Source organism: Leuresthes tenuis, unplaced genomic scaffold (assembly GCF_036924035.1).
Source record: "Leuresthes tenuis unplaced genomic scaffold, fLeuTen1.0.hap1 SCAF_10, whole genome shotgun sequence".
Lineage (NCBI taxonomy): Eukaryota > Metazoa > Chordata > Actinopteri > Atheriniformes > Atherinopsidae > Leuresthes > Leuresthes tenuis.
The window spans coordinates 35360389-35376593 of record NW_027325364.1 but is presented as its reverse complement, the minus strand read 5'-3'; the positions used below and the strand labels follow the sequence as shown (position 1 = coordinate 35376593).

The 16205-nt window shown below is 40.4% G+C and overlaps 1 protein-coding gene across 1 annotated transcript in view; it reads left to right on the top strand.

Annotated features, from left to right (window-relative positions):
* Positions 1-16205, top strand: part of LOC140316913 (dolichyl-diphosphooligosaccharide--protein glycosyltransferase subunit STT3B-like) — a 49872-nt gene that overhangs the window by 27458 nt on the left and 6209 nt on the right. Inside the window, exons 4-10 of the mRNA XM_072394987.1 lie at positions 935-1000; positions 2680-2779; positions 5578-5676; positions 6218-6364; positions 8542-8590; positions 9619-9773; positions 14233-14444. Of these exons, the coding sequence (XP_072251088.1) occupies positions 935-1000; positions 2680-2779; positions 5578-5676; positions 6218-6364; positions 8542-8590; positions 9619-9773; positions 14233-14444 (828 nt within the window). The remainder of the gene's footprint in view (positions 1-934; positions 1001-2679; positions 2780-5577; positions 5677-6217; positions 6365-8541; positions 8591-9618; positions 9774-14232; positions 14445-16205) is intronic.

The window sequence follows — 16205 nt, the reverse complement described above, 5'->3', positions numbered from 1 at the left end:
TTTTTTCTCCTTTAATGAAACATTTAGAACCAACGCAGAGGTCCGTACAACGGTGAAATAGATAGATAAATAAATGTGGTTGGTTTGTGTTGGCAGATGATAGCTTAGAGTTGTTGCTCAGTGGGCATCGATGAAAGCCGAGGAAAGTCTCAGTTTTTCGTTGCAAAACATGTCATTTTCATGTGGATGAGAGGTGCAAAATATTTGTTTCCTTAAGTAGCCCCGTCCTGTTCACCCTTAAGTTAAATATAATTCTCCAGGATGTTCGTTTTAATTTCTAATCCTCTTTAACATGCAGATCTGTGTTTAATTGTTTTTTCGTACTTAATGCACTCACCATTAGATGTAGCAGACAGCTTTTCCTGGCTCTATGTGAAGAAATGAGTTTCGCTCCAAACTGTTTTTCCCACTTTAGAAATGTCAAAGGGAAAACTTTTTTACAGCTTTGAACACACTTGACATTCACCTGTTTTTTCCTTTTTGTTTACCATGATGCCATTTGTGTTCCTCACAGTTTTTGGAACAATACCAATGGAGAACATATTCAAAACCTTTATATTTGGACTTTATTTAGTTCCTCTTGCATTAACCTTAGCTCAGAAATGGATAGTAGTCCAAATAAGTTGCTGGTGAACACTGTGGTACATTTAACAACACAGAGCTTCCTTCGTGATATCAGGACATTACTTTATGAAGTTGACCCCAATGTTCTTGCTTACTCTCTCAATTCACTTTCCCTTCCCTTTTACTCTGTCTCACATCTTTATTGGCTCAGCTCTTCCATCATTCCAACCAACAGAAGCAGCTCCCACTTGGACCGCTGGACAGTTGGGGATCATCAGCCTTGTCATGCCCTCGTTAGGTGCTGCAAAGCTCTGTGGTCAGGAAAGTAAATTTGTGTGTGTGATTAACGCTGTAAATTTGTAAATTGCAGGTGAAATCAGTGAAGACAGGATCTGTCTTCTGGACTATCGGATGCTGCCTCTCCTACTTCTACATGGTGAGAATCACCAAAACCAAAAATGTCTGTCTCCTAACTGAGAAGGTTGATTGTAATATATGTGTCCTAATCTGTCTGATTAAAAACACGGGAACCTTTATTTTTCAAGATGAAGAAATTATTCTGAACTGACCAAAAGAAATCTGTGAGTTGGTGCGACAGCTAGGATGAGGGGTTAAAGGCCAATAGATTAACTTTCTTAACCAAGGAAATCACTGAGGTCAGCCAGTGGTCAGAACTGTAGTTTTGTCAACTTTATGAGTTGGTTGTCAGATTTAGCTACTTTCACCTGACCTCAGAGAGTGAGGGAGAGGCAAATGGATGCAAAGCAGAATGGAAATGCGATGTTGGAAAGTCAGAAATATGCTAAGTAGCACATGGCCTCACTCAGTGACACTTAGCAACAGTTTGTAACCGTGCAGGAGAGCTCCAGATGCATCTTATAGAATAAGGAAATGAATTCTTCTCTTCGTCATGGAGAAATCGAGCAGCATTCATGTCATTTGTGGGTTTCATAGATAGTTAAATTGTTAAGGTTTAGCAGTGCTGGAGTGTGGCACACACAGTATGTTCATATTATATCTGTATTCCAAAGATGTTGACATTAAAAAAAAGGATACTTTTAGTAAGTTAACAAGGGACGGAGAGTTGGAAAGTGGAAGCCTGAAGTCACCAGTCTGAACCAGTGCAAGTTATGTAAAACAGCTTAGTTTTCTGAGTGTTGGAGCTACAGCATGTAATAGATTACGTGTTATATAGTGTAAAAGTGCTGCTTTTGAAATATCCTCAGAGTGGTCCTTTTCCTTAAGGTCATGACCTTTGGCGTGCTTTGTACTCTCAAAGCGAAGCTTTTTGTAACTGCGAGGAACTAAACGAATCTTAAAAACAAAACTTTTTCCACTCAGAATTTTTCTAGTCTTAGGCTAATTTATCAAACAAATCCCAGTGACTCTGGGATGAAAAGTTTGTTTTATGTCCCCCAGAGGAACTATCGGAAACAAATGTGTTTTAAAACAAAAGATAGAAAAGAAGAAGAAATCGCAGAAACAGTCTATAACATGACTGGTAGCCATTATTAGTCCCCCATTTCTGTACTCGTGGGCTTTCTCTGCATGTCTGTCATGACTGCTTATGAAAAAAAAAAAAATCACCACTGAACAGCTGAACAAAGTGATGTCGATGACCAACCAAAAATAGGTGACTGTTAGTGGGGCTTGTATTGTTAACGTAGTAAAACGAAATCCTACTGATAAGCTCAAAGGTAATGCAATGATTTGGAGGTGATACAATTTAGTGTTATTAGTTTTAAGTGTACTGCAAGTTTGTATGTGTGCCTGAGGGCTGCAGCTCAAGCTGATTTTTCCAGCTGTCAGGTAGGCTGTGCGGCTTCACCCTTCCCACTTGTTGAAATCTCTGTCATTATGGAAGAAAAAGTGTTGTGAATAAGAGAGAATACAGCCATGGCTTATCAGCAATACTGATTAAAGTGTTGAAAGCATTCATCAACGATCTCAATCCCACTATGACAAGTGGCAAACTAAATATTTATGTATTTGTTCATATGTGCATGCATCTGTTATTTGAACACCTTGATTTGCATATTCCAGTTTTTTCGAGTTTTCAATTCATGAAAATTGCAGCAAAGGTTTTAAATGAATTGAATTCAATGTGTTTGACAGGTGTCGGCTTGGGGCGGTTACGTGTTCATCATCAACCTCATTCCTCTTCATGTCTTTGTTCTGCTGCTCATGCAGCGCTTCAGTAAGAGAGTCTACATAGGTGAGATCCAACACAGACCCACTCTCTTTAACTCATGGCTTCTTAGGGGTTGCACTCCTTAGGCATTCATGGTAGCACAAGCTGGATAAAAAACATTTTTCCTTCGTCTTGCCTCAAACTGAACTTGCCTCCTTGATCAGATTCATGTCCTGACCCTAGCTCACAGCCTCCTGCAGATGCCATGGATTTAGTTTTAAATCAATAATCCTTGCTTTGGAAAAGATGACATGTCAACACATAAATGACTAAGCTGACAGCTGTAACTTTGTAGACTCAAAGAGAGAAACCATATGAAGACAAGTACAGAGAATGGAGACTCAAAGGAAGAGACTGAAAAAGTTGTCTGCATCCTCCAATAGGATTAGAACCAAAATGAATAATTTAACACGAAGCCACTGTTCTTCCCCCTGTGATCACCTCTGAGAACTGGTGCCGTCCTTGCTGCCTCCAGTAACGTTCTCCGATATATATATACTGCACTGTGCAGTCTCAGTCCATCTCAATCCATTCTCCGTCTTTTAAAGCAAAAATACTGAAATGAAATCCACATGAAATGAAGTTATCTTTGCTGCAATTATCAGCAGCACATTCTCAGTAGCAGCACATAATTCCTGTGCTCTACAGCATCAGCTTGACTGCTTGTTTTTCTACCATTCTGGGCCATGACATTACTCATTGTCGAGAGCAAGTACCATCATTGGTGACCATGTGCAGATGGTGCCAGTTTGTTGCAGGATTAAGCCATTCTTTATAGTCACAAACATGTAGTTACTTAATGGTAAGACTGCTATTTTTTATTATTATTACAAAATGCGCTTAATGTAATCTGCTAACAGGAGTTATATCACTGTCACGAATGGTGAGGTTGGGTGCGTGGAGAAGGCTGGACCCGGACGCAGATATTTTAAAGTAAAACTTGATTTATTAGATGAAAATGGAATAACAGAAAATCACGGCTGAACCGGAATACCAAACACATGAAATTGAGACTATGAAAACTAATAAAACAAAACTTGGCATGAACTATGACAATACAAAAGCACAAACTTGACCTGACAAACCTGATCCATAAGAATGATGGTGAGGATCTGGCACGGGGTGCACGGGGGAACCTGGAAACTGAACACCGAAGGGAGGTGACTGGTGATGGAGTGCAGCTGAGGGGGAAAGCACAGGTGAAGTGAGTGAATCTGATGACCACGAGTAACTGAGGGAAACTCATGGCAAAACTAAAGACTAGAAAGAAAACTAAAACAACTTAGTCATGACAATCACAGCCCTGATGTATCCTGGTCCACTGAGCCGTAAAGCTTTATGTTTTACCCATAAATACACTCAGTCCCAAAAGTTACATTCACATCACTTCTTTTAAAATCTAAGTTAATACAGATCAGATTTGATGGTTCATAATCAGCTATCTTGCATCTGACTCATATTAATGTAGTTGCCTACTCAAAAGGCCGAATGTGCCCACGATACCTTTCCATGTGTCATTAATATCAACAAATACAGATAGATTTAGATTAGATTTGTGAGACCACAAAGCCCTGTGTATCTTATACACCGTCGGGCTGTAAGATGATTCCACCACTGGAAATAGTCCCCAACAAATGCACTATTTCCTTCAGTGTGATTAACATCTCGAAAAAATGACAGTGTAGGCTGGTTAAGGAGATCGGGACCATTCTACGTTAGCTTTGACAATAACAAAGATAAAGATGTGCACTTGTTAAGTGTTAAGTGTCACTGAATTGTATCAGAAAGAAATGCTGCAGGAAAACTTGACACAGTTCTGTTAATAATTCCTTTACAGTTGTGGCATTAGTGGTGGAGTTTCGGTTATTAGTCATATTAGAGGGTATTTCTGGTGGTGAGATAGCTCTCACGATTTAAAAAAGTATAGATGTTACCCTGGAAACAAAATGTTCTCCTTGCAAACAGAAAGTTGACAAACAGTGTAAAGTCAAGGTTCCCTCGTTCACACAGCAGTTTGCAGAGAGTTCAGTCATAAAGCAAAGTCTGAAAGACTCTGATGTCATGGAGGTGGATTATGAGCTTTTCTCAAAGCAAACAATGCCATCGTGCTGTGATGTGCAAAGTAATGTTGAGGCAGAAACACAACTCCATTTGTTTCAGTTGGTCCCTGTACAGCTGTACACACCGAGCGTGCCCCAGTGTCGGCATTCTGTATCCAAGGCAATCAGTTAACAAATGGTGCTTCCATAAGAATAAAGAATTCCTGTTAGAAGTCAGATCTCTCAGTCAGTGAACCTTATAAGTGCCTATGGTAATTTACTATAGCAAAAGTGGGAACAAAAATGCCCTGAATGCCCTCTTCAATATACAGAGAATTCAGAAGATTTGAAGTTAAAGTTGGTGGAGATGAAGATGGGGAGGCTGGATATTTCTAATTTGGCACTTTGCAATGTCTCATTAGACAGCACTTCAGCCCAGTCGTTTTCTTTTTTGTGTTTTTGAGTTAGTACTAAACTTCAGACTTAACAATTTTTTGATGACATTGGTTTGAGATACTATGCATTACACTGTGTAATGAAGATGCCAGGCAGAGGATGAATACTTGATCTATTTGTGCATCAGTGTAACATTCAGTTAATGCAGGTCTCAAATTCCACCAGGATATGAACACAAGGTCATTAAGAATTCATCGCTATCTCAGATTTAAACAGCCTGTCTGTGGGAAGCTTAATGTGCTCTCTTTTATCTGGATCAGAAACTTGAATCACCCCTCAATTGTGATGCGTTGGATTTTATTTTATTTTGCCTGTTTCTCCCTGCAGCCTACAGCACCTTCTATATCGTTGGCCTGATCCTGTCTATGCAGATACCCTTTGTGGGCTTTCAACCAATCAGGACTAGTGAACACATGGCAGCAGCAGGTCAGTAGCCAGTCATCAAAGGTAAAATGTAAAACAGTGAGTAAAACAGAGGTAACACAGTTTGTGTTTACTGCAAGTAACTAACTAGCCATATTCAGAAAAAGCGAACTGAATTAGAGATAAACTAAAACGTGTTTTTTGAGTGTGTTTGTACATGAGTTATTACACTGTCGCTTGACATTTTTGGTAGCTTGTCTTTGCCAGCCTCAGTATTATCACAAATTGACCTGTATGGCTGTGCATGTGAGGGATTTTTTTTACAACAGAGATGTTACATCCCACAGCTATTGGGGGTTGTATGAGAGCAAAACATTTATTTTGCTTTGCATTTAAAGGACATTATGATATGAAAGTATTACATTGTGGATATGCAAACAAAAAACTGTATATTTTAAATGCAATCAAAGAAAACAAGATTTATTTTTTACTGTCGAATAAATTGTTTTTCGCAAATCATCTTAATTGGAACAAAGGTTGTATCCATGAAGTTCTCCGGTCTATTTCAGATCATAACCTATTTTTTTGCGCTGGTTGTTTTTAGGTGTGTTTGTGCTGCTTCAGGTCTATGCCTTCCTGCAGTATCTGAAGGACAGGCTGACCAGGCAGGAGTTCCAGACTCTATTTTTCCTGGGAGTCTCTCTGGCGGCTGGAGTGGTTTTTCTCTCTGTCATCTATCTGACATACACAGGTTGGTTGTCCCTTTAAAAACCAGCTGACAGATTTTCCAAGTTGGTTTTGGTGAGCCATTACCAACATCAACCTCTTTTCGCCCATTTACTAGCTGCACAGGATTTATCGAATATTTAAAGTATATCTTTTTTCTGTGCTCAGACAGTGTGCGCTTTCAGCTTTTAGGTAGTCCAGTTGTACCGTATGACGTGGCTGTTACCAGATGTTATTAGATAACGTGCTACCTGTACTGACTGAAAGCTGTCTTACCTGGGATCTTCCTCAGGTCCAACAGTGTTACATGGCCACACCTACAGAATTAGTTAATAGTTAAAAGGGGTTGTGGGTTAGCAGCTCAACAGGATGTTGTCTCACAAAGGCTCCTATGTGTCTCGTGGCTAATAAAGCATGCCTATTATCAAAGGTGGTACAACGTGCACTTTTATATTTAACCAGAAAAGGAGATGTGCCGTTACTGTACAGCACACGCCTCTGTCTCTGTCAACATGTGGACAAGAAAAAAGACCACATGTACAATTGCATTATAATCCAATTAGAGCAACTTATCTGATGTTATTTAGCAAAAGCTAACTTGCATTATAAAGCTTTGCTTCTCATAACAGTGAAAACCTCAAAGCATCCAAGTCATACAGAGCGAAGGAGAGATTTGTCAGTGAGAGTGAAGCTGGGGGATCTGACAACAAAACCAAAAAACATCAATACTGAAAAATGCAGAAACTCTTTCTAGCACATCTTTGATAAGGAACACCATGACTCCAATTTGTTGGGCTTTCTTAGAAGTATAACGTGCTATTGAAGTGCATTGTCCTACAGCGGGAATTTCTCTCTTCTGTTCTGACACTCCTCACACTGATGTAAACGATATGAATAAAATAATGCTTTACTGTTCAGAAACCGGGGTCTTATAAAGCATATATGTTGTTTTTTCCCCTCTTTTTTTATATCAGGAGACACAGAAGTGGTCATCAGTAAAAGGGAGAATATTTCTCCTGCCACACTCCATGGAAAGAACTAAATGTGCTTTTTGTGTTGGTCTGCGAACCAACGCTTAAAAACCTAATCTGAATCTCTGACACCGATTGAGTATTACAGGCCAAATGGTTTTGACAGAGGAGGAAAAAACAAGCTAATTTTGGTTCCTTATCACAAGCTGTTGAGTACTGACTTGTTTAAGTATTTTTCAAAGGGCCACTCATACATTTGTAGTTTTGATACACCTAGATAATTGGCAGCTGCAGTCTATCATATTTAGGCCTTTTCAATACCACCCACCTCAACCATCAGGGATAGATGTTGAGGGTTTAATCACTACAAGATGTCCAGCATCTTGTTCTAGTAATTCACACCCATGACCCATTTCTTGATATTGTTTAGTCTCCACATTACCAGTGGGGCTTTGTAATAACGGCTTCCATGTAATGCCATTAAGATGCTACATGAAATGCAGTAGTTGGTCCTGATTTAGTATCAGCTGTACTGATTTCCCCTCGCATCGTCAATCTATATATGAAAGCACTGCCAGCTGGCCGTCTAACAGCTAGGGATGACAATTGTTAAGAATTTAGCAATTCTGGGTCCATTACCGATATCGCTTATCGATTCGGTTCCTTGTCAGTTCTCTTACCGATTCTCGTCCAGTTATATATAGTACAAATGGCTTTGGCTTCAGTAACACTTTAATTTCAAGTATGCACCAGCATTTTATTTATTTTGGCCTCTGTAATTTTACATTTCCCTTCCTCGATTGAAGGGGTATGCTCCCGCCTGCCTCTGATCCTGCCCCACTCTTGAAGTCCTTGAAGTCAACTAAATGTTAATATCAGATGGAAATTATTCATACAGTATTTTGCTAACATTATTACAAACAACAGGACCTGGAAGTTTTATGTTACAGGGCTCCCAAGTTTTGAATCCATACTGCTCAGACTCATGAGAGATGTGCTTGTTTTCTGCCGTTTCCAAAGCGATAGCGGCGCACCACAGAAACTGATATTGTGTATACTACATGCAGTAGGAACATTGAAAACCAATTACTTGTACCACTGATGCATGTCAGAGACCACAGATCATCAGCATGGTGTGTTTCTATGGGCCAGTTTAGGTGCCTTTGTTTCACTGCACTCGTGAGAAGATTAGAACCCCATACATGTTTGTTTGTGTGTGTTTCTTATTAAGGATACATTGCTCCATGGAGTGGGCGCTTCTACTCCCTCTGGGATACTGGGTAAGTCCTCAGAATTGATGTTTTATATGTAAATGGTAAATGGACTTGTACTTGTATAGCGCTTTTCTAGCCTAACTGACCACTCAAAGCGCTTCACTACATGCTGCATTCACCCCACTCACACACACTCATACAGCACGCCTTAAGACACACATAACTACGTGCTTTCTAATCATTCACACACACATTCATACCCCCAATGATACACTGGGGGTGATGATACACTCCTGAGCTACAGCCGCTACATGTGTACCCTGGACATAAAACATTTGATTAATAAGGATCAGCTCTGTACAAAAACACATTTGTGTGTAAATGGATTCATTTGATTAACAATCAGTTCCACCCTGGCCTCTGGATGAGTTACAAATGTATAACTGAAGTTCATCTGTGATCATGTTTTTAATAAAATATGGAAAGGGTTGATGGTTTTTTTTCATGCAAAAGACCTGTTTTTACAAATGGCTGTTCAGCATTCTCACTTTTTATTGAGATCTAACAAATCAAGTGCATTCTAGGTACTTCATGTCTTTCTGGCTGCCAAAGTGTTTAATCATCATCAGTCAGTCAGCCTGTCACTGATCCATCAACAGATCTCAAATAGGTACTGGCCCCCCGTTCATCATCGGTGCTCTCAGACTGACTACCAGACCGCAGCATCAGCTATAAGATCCTGGGTGTGCATGTGCACATACGTCTGTGATTGTGCAGACAACTAAGTCATGCTTTTGAAGAGGCTGCATTTTACTGCAGTGCAGTAAAAGCTTAGTGAGCTGTCACTAATCTGGGCTTTAATGATATCAGCCAGACTTGATGCTCTCAGATATCTGAATAGTCTTTCTTTAATGGGTTCAAAGTCAGCAAAGCTGGTTCACAATTGCCCAGAAAATATGAGAGACTACTAAATAACTCAAACACTTGCACAATTTAATGTGGAGCTCAACGTAGAGCGAGTTTTTCTTGTCTGTTGTCCGACTATGTTTTTCTTACGCTATGTGGCTTTTATCTTTCCTTCATGTTGTCTACAGCTATGCTAAGATCCACATACCCATCATAGCATCAGTGTCTGAGCATCAGCCCACCACCTGGGTCTCCTTCTTCTTTGACCTGCACATACTCGTCTGTACCTTCCCAGCAGGCCTCTGGTTCTGCATCAAGAACATTAATGACGAACGGGTCTTTGGTAAGCATGGAATGAACGGCTTTCCTTTCAAGAAAGTAAGCACTCTGTTCACAGCTGTAGTCATGGAAGCTGCTGTCATTGTTCCACCCTTTCAGACATGCACTGCTGGTAAATGGACTGTACTTACATAGTGCTTTTCTAGTCTAGTTGACTTCTCAACAGGCTTTTATAATATACTATACTACAAGCAACGTGTCCCATTCAAAAACACACACTCATCCAGCACATCTTAGTCTATACAGTGTTACAGGCCACATGGTGCTTTTTGCCCCTCTCGCACATATTCACAGACAGATGAATGCATCAGAGCCGACAAAGTGTCTCTCCCAAGGACACTTCAACGTGTGGAAGCCTGGAATCGAACCGCCGACCATTCTGGTTGTTTTTTGTCACAGCAATCTGACTTGGTCAGATTTAGTCTGTCAATATGAATTGCAGAGCAAAGCAAATCATAAAGAGAAAGCTGGAATTCAACAAGGACTTCAGGCTTTTTATGTTTAGTCTATATCTTTAGGTGAAGTAATGGAAACTTTTTTTTTTTTTTCTAAGAGTGATTAACAGTTATGCAACAATTCTGTTGAAGTAGTGCAGTGAAACTGTCAAGCGTAACGGTAACGTAACTTGTTTATGGTAGCATGTAAGCATCTGTCTCCGTCGATTTCACTCCACCCAAGTGTAATTAAAGAGTTTTGTTAAAGATTTTAATCGATACAGACTGGCTGGCATCAAGTTGTCCAAACACCAAACGGGGTGCAGCCCTGGGAAATGACTCACGACGCAGGTTGAATGCTGATTGGTTGAAAGTTGGCTTAATCCAGGAGGGGAAGTCCAAGGAAGCAAGGGTGAAAAGCTCAGGCAGTAGCTGAAAAATACAAAAAATGAACTTTAATGAAACGTTTGATCCGAGAGTTTTGACTTTTTAAAAAATAGAATTGTTTGTATTTTGTTATATAACCAGTTTAAGCTGTAAAGCTGCAACAGTTTCTCCTGTGTTTCTCCTCTCACTCAACTCGTTTTCCCTCTTTAACTTTTTATAAAAATAAAACAAAACATGTCAAGTCTAAAAACTCCCATACAAATCCTGGCTACATTCCTTTTAAAGAAGGTGGCCAGAGCAGTCGCCTCACCTCTGCTTTTCTGACTGACCTCACGTGACAGTGAGCTGCACTTCTGAACTAACTTTCTCAGTTATTTTGCTAAATCAAAACACAGCTGTTGCTTGTGGTAATTTTATTGTTGTTTGTGGTCTAACTTGATGTCTTCTGCAGCTAGAAATCTAAAGCTAGAAATCCAGGTCTTCTTATTAGTGAGACATTCAGTCTTCAACCTGACAAAATACTAACAAAACAAAAGGCTTTCAGTAGCACAGTCAGTACAGTTTAATTCACGCACTCTCATTAACACAGGTAAGCATTAAAGAAATCAGTTGATTATAAAATAAAAAATGTAAAGCTTTCTGTCGCTCTATATATTGTCTTTCTCTCAGGATGGAGTTTTCTGTTCTCTCAGAAACTACATTATTACAGCTGTAAAGTGAATGTGAAGCAGGGAAATATTATCAGATTGTAGAGGAGCATGGATGTATTAAACCATCACTGAAATTAAAAGTCAGACGTCGAGCCTTTCTGTTGTTTGACTTTTACTTGAACTGTATAAAGATCAAAGTTATTTAGGAAGATTAAAAGATGGTGAAATGATTATGCTTTGGTTGGTTGTAAAATATGACAGAATCATACATTTGAAACTGTGGATCTCTCGTGGGTTTGTTTCAGAATATCCCTGGGGTCAGTGAGAGCAGGGGCAAAAGATGACTCACAGGCAGACTACATGGCACAATAACCTTTCGGGGAAATAATCTCCAGGTTTGTCCTTGTGGCTGGCAGAAAGTAACGTCAGTTAGAGGCCTTAAAATGCATCAGGGAAGGAAGAGATGTGTGGTAAAAGAAGGGCAATGTGGCCGCATCGATCAGTACTTTTTAAAAAGTCAATCAAGTAAGTCGGATGAAGTCCAGCGGCAGGTAGATAGGCACAGTCCGAAGAATATCAATAACACAGCTACAGAAGTGGAGGAGGATGTTCTACGAAGGGATGCAGCTGATACTGAGTTAAGTGGCCTAAGGCAAATAGCAACAAAGAATGGGAAGCAGTCAATAAAGATATTAGGTAGGTTAGGAGGAAATGCAAGTGATAGGCTAGAGAAGATGGGAGATATAATTTACTCCTGTGGTGTAGAAAGATTTGCAGATCAGGAGGCAGAAAAAACTCTTAGACATACAGACATTGTGGGTAATGTTCAAATAGGCCGGGGAGGCTTGGGGCTTGGTCCAGGCAAACCGGTGTGGAGTAGAACAGGTCCCAAGGAGAAGAGAAAGCTAGTTGTGGAGCAGGTTCGTAGACTAGAGGAAATGTTAAGGGGTGCAAAGGCAGTGGCTCAGGCTAAGCAGGGACAGTGGTTGAATTGGGAAGGTGTAGAGAAGAAAAAACTTAGTTGGAAAGAGCTGTGGAGTATGGAGGAAAGGAGTATTAGATTTTTGATAGGGGCAACATATAATGTATTGCCAACTCCCCAGAACTTAAAATGGAGACCTGCTATGTTCATTATGTTCAGGTACTGCAACTCTAAGGCACATTTTGTCAGGCTGTAAGGTTAGTCTGTCACAAGGCCGGTATACGTGGTGACATAACCAAGTATTAAGAAGCTTAGCTGCAGGTAAGATAAATGAAGGCAGGTAAATTTAGGAGGCTCTAAGGCAAAGAAAGTGGCAATTAAGTTTTTTCAAGAGGGGGAGAAAGTTAATAAGACAAGAAGGAGGCAAGGCAGCTTAGAGGATGCTTGTGATTGGGAGATGCAGGTAGATTTAGGAGGAAAGCTTGTTTTTCCCGAGGAAATAGTCTAGTCTACAAATCTAAGGCCTGATGATAGTCTTGTGGGCTAGGAGTAGAATGAGAGTCTGTTTCATAGAGCTGACTGTTCCTTGGGAGGACTTAGTAGTAGAAGCATATGAAAGGAAAAAGCTTAGGTTATAGCTTAGGTTAGGGGCAGAAGCAGAGCAGCGAGGATAGAAAGTTAGGATCTGTCCAGTGGAAGTAAGATGTAGAGGATTTGCTGCAAAGTCTGTCTCATTGTTGAGGGAGTTGGGTGTAAGTGGACAGAATGTGAGGAAAATAGTGAAGAAAGTGTCAGATGAGGCAGTAAGGGCCAGTCAGTGGATTTGGATAAGAAAAAGCAATAGTAGCTGGGGACCCAGCAGGGGGAGCACTTAGGATAAACAGACTCTTGGGAGAAGCAAGGAAGAAATCCTGTATTTAAGTGGAGGGTGTGGCCCGTGTGAGCCTTTTGAAAGCAGGTGGCCATTTGAGGTGAACTGGCCTTTATGGCCTTGTATTTCCTGGCATTTTTAGTGACTGTAGGACTGTTTTCTGTGAGTTTGTCTACTGAATCTGCTCGTGTGTCCTGTTCTGCCTCCACCTCTGGCACCCACTTTACTTTCATTACCCCCTACCTGAACCAGGGTTTGTATCCCCACCCCGCTATGACAGGTGTGCAGCTGGTGAGAGGCTGGGGCAGCTTGTGGTTGTGGAAAAAAAAGATTGTTGTTGTGGTGTGAGGAGCAGTGATGGCTGGTATTAGGGGAGTGATTCTGGGACCCCAGTGATCACTGTCTAGCCTCCTGGAGGTGCCATGAAAGGAGGTTCCCACCTGATAACCCCAATGACATGTTGGTCAGCACTGGTCTATATAGGGATTAGGAGGTTCTTTATTAGGTACTGAGTAAGTATTAGAAGGTAATTGTTGAATTTAGGGAATTCTGGTCCATTTTCCTTTGTAGCACAAGTGACATGGGACATGGAGGCCCATGGCCTACAGATGCGTGAATGTAGTGATGACTGATGTGTGCTGATGTAAACGAAGCTAACCTTTACCTCTTACTTCTTTCAGTAAAATGTAGCTTGTTTCATCAGCAGTTTGTGTCGTACATTTAATAACTGTTGAAGAGGAATTATGTTTTGATGATGCATGTAATAATGATGATTTTTAATCTACTAAGAAGTGCACGACTGAAAAAAATCTGACTTCTGCTAACTTGGCTGCATGAATCGCCTTTCTTTTGTGCACTATGTTCTTGTTTATCTTCTTTTACTGTTGCTCTTAATCACCTCACACAGACTCTCTGATCTCATTTTGGCTGAAAAAATGTTTGAATAGAGCTACATATGCACATCTGGTTTGATGACTGCTGGTTCATTTATCTTGTCCACCTGTGTGCACCTGCAGGCATTATCTAACCTTTACTTAACACTTAGACTGCATGCATTTAAGGTCATTGTCCAATAATAAATTGCAACCATGTTGAGATTAAGATGAGGTACCGTAAATTGGGTTTATGAAGTTGAATGCAAAATGAAATGAATCTCATTCAGCTTGGATTGTAACGTCTTTCTGCTCTCTTGTCACTAGTGGCCTTGTATGCTATCAGCGCGGTGTACTTTGCGGGCGTGATGGTGCGTTTGATGCTGACTCTGACTCCGGTGGTGTGCATGCTGTCGGCTGTGGCCTTCTCTAGCGTCTTTGAACACTACCTGGGTGATGACATGAAGAGACAGAGCCCCCCTGCAGAGGACAGCAGTGACGAGGACGACAGGAAGAATGCAGGCAACCTTTATGATAAGGTCAGGGGTCATCGAGGTCTATACGTGTAGCTTGTTTTCATCGTGTGCATCTCATTACTGATGATCCATACCGTTGTCACCTTACTTTGCTGTAATTGTTTCCTTTTTGGATTCTACAGTAAGGTAAAGATAAAGGATTATATTATCCTGAACATTAAGCCTTTAATCTTCTAATTTGTTCTTTTTACCCTCTCCCAGTAATATGTTGGTAAAACATTACTTTGCCATTACTTTACATATACAGTGCATTCCAGATTGGTAATGATGATGTCATCTGGCCAGGTTCCACAGCTATTGCTGCAATTTTACAGCTTTTACTTGAAAGCAGTAAAGATATCCAGCAGCGTGCTTTTTTGTCTTCATAGCTTTTCCTGCTTCGTTATGACCTGGAGCTTTTCTCTCACCACATCTTCTCTGATCCATTTGATGCCTTTATCAGCTTGAGTTAACAAGAAAGATACATCATGAGTTCTACTTTTTGCAATAGAGACCTTTTTACAAAATGCTGGGCCTACTTTGATAATCTTTTTCTTTAATAAACTAACGAGCTCTGCTCCCACATCAGTGAAACCTGAACAGCAGCTGGGGACAGCATAATGCAGTGGGGCTGTCATCACTCACTGTGGTATACAGTATGCATGGAGCTAAGCTCAAGCGCAACAAAAACAGTTGCATTTCAGATGAGTCATCTGGACTTGAATTTAACAGTGTATTCACTAAGCAGCGTGACTTTGTCCTCAGCCAAACAGGTTTTATTGAAACAGGCAGAGCTCCTCAGTTACCGATGAAAGGTCTCTGTCACCCACACAATTAGTGTGCTGCTCCTTTCTCGCCTGCCCACCTTTCTTCACCTTTGTTTGAAGTGGATCTCCATTAACGTGTTCAGTGTTCGACTGCACTAACAAGAACAAAATGAAGTCCTCTCAGTGTGAGGTCCAGAGACCAGAGCTGTTCCAGCCAGCTTCCATAACTACCCATAATGCATTGAGACAGTGACGAATGGATGATTTTTAAAAACATATATTTTAAAAACAGTCTTTTGAATATCACATCCACATATTTGGTTAATTATCCATACCATACTCATTGTAGTTGGGATTTCTTTTAATGAACAGAGATGAGTTTTAAGGAGTTAGAGAAGAGATTAATGAATTCTTGGAGATGTTTTTAATGCACAAAGCTTTGCTCTATCACCTGGACGTATTTTACTGTTATGCTTTGGTTTAATGTCCAGAAATGTTTTTACCTTTTGTTCCTTTGAAGTCAGTAAGTCAAGTGCCCTTTAACAACATTCAAGGTTAGTTAATTTTAGTATGACATGGTGTGAAAACAGAACTCATAAACAAAAGCCATTACTTCCTTCTACCCAGCTCCAAAATCCTGCCTGGTTTAGTCCACTTTGCAAACACTTGGAGGAGCCTGATAGCACCATCCTCAACCAGGAACGGACCTGCTAAATAAATCAATTTATAAATCCTACATTTTTGTTTAGAAGTACACATGACTGACATTGATAATGAATTCTGTTAAACAACTGACAGATGAGGAAGTGGAGCTTTCACATGATCACATTTCTTATCAATTTTCAGTTTTTCTAGCATCCAATAATCAGCAAACTCCATCAGCAGCACGCGAGTGAACACAGAGGCGCTTTTAGCACTTGAATTGTGAAATATTCTTCACAGCTATTTGCTGGGAGAAGACAGAAAAATTAGATGGGGAAACGTTATTCTAGAGGATTGCTGAAGTGCTTCCATTGCA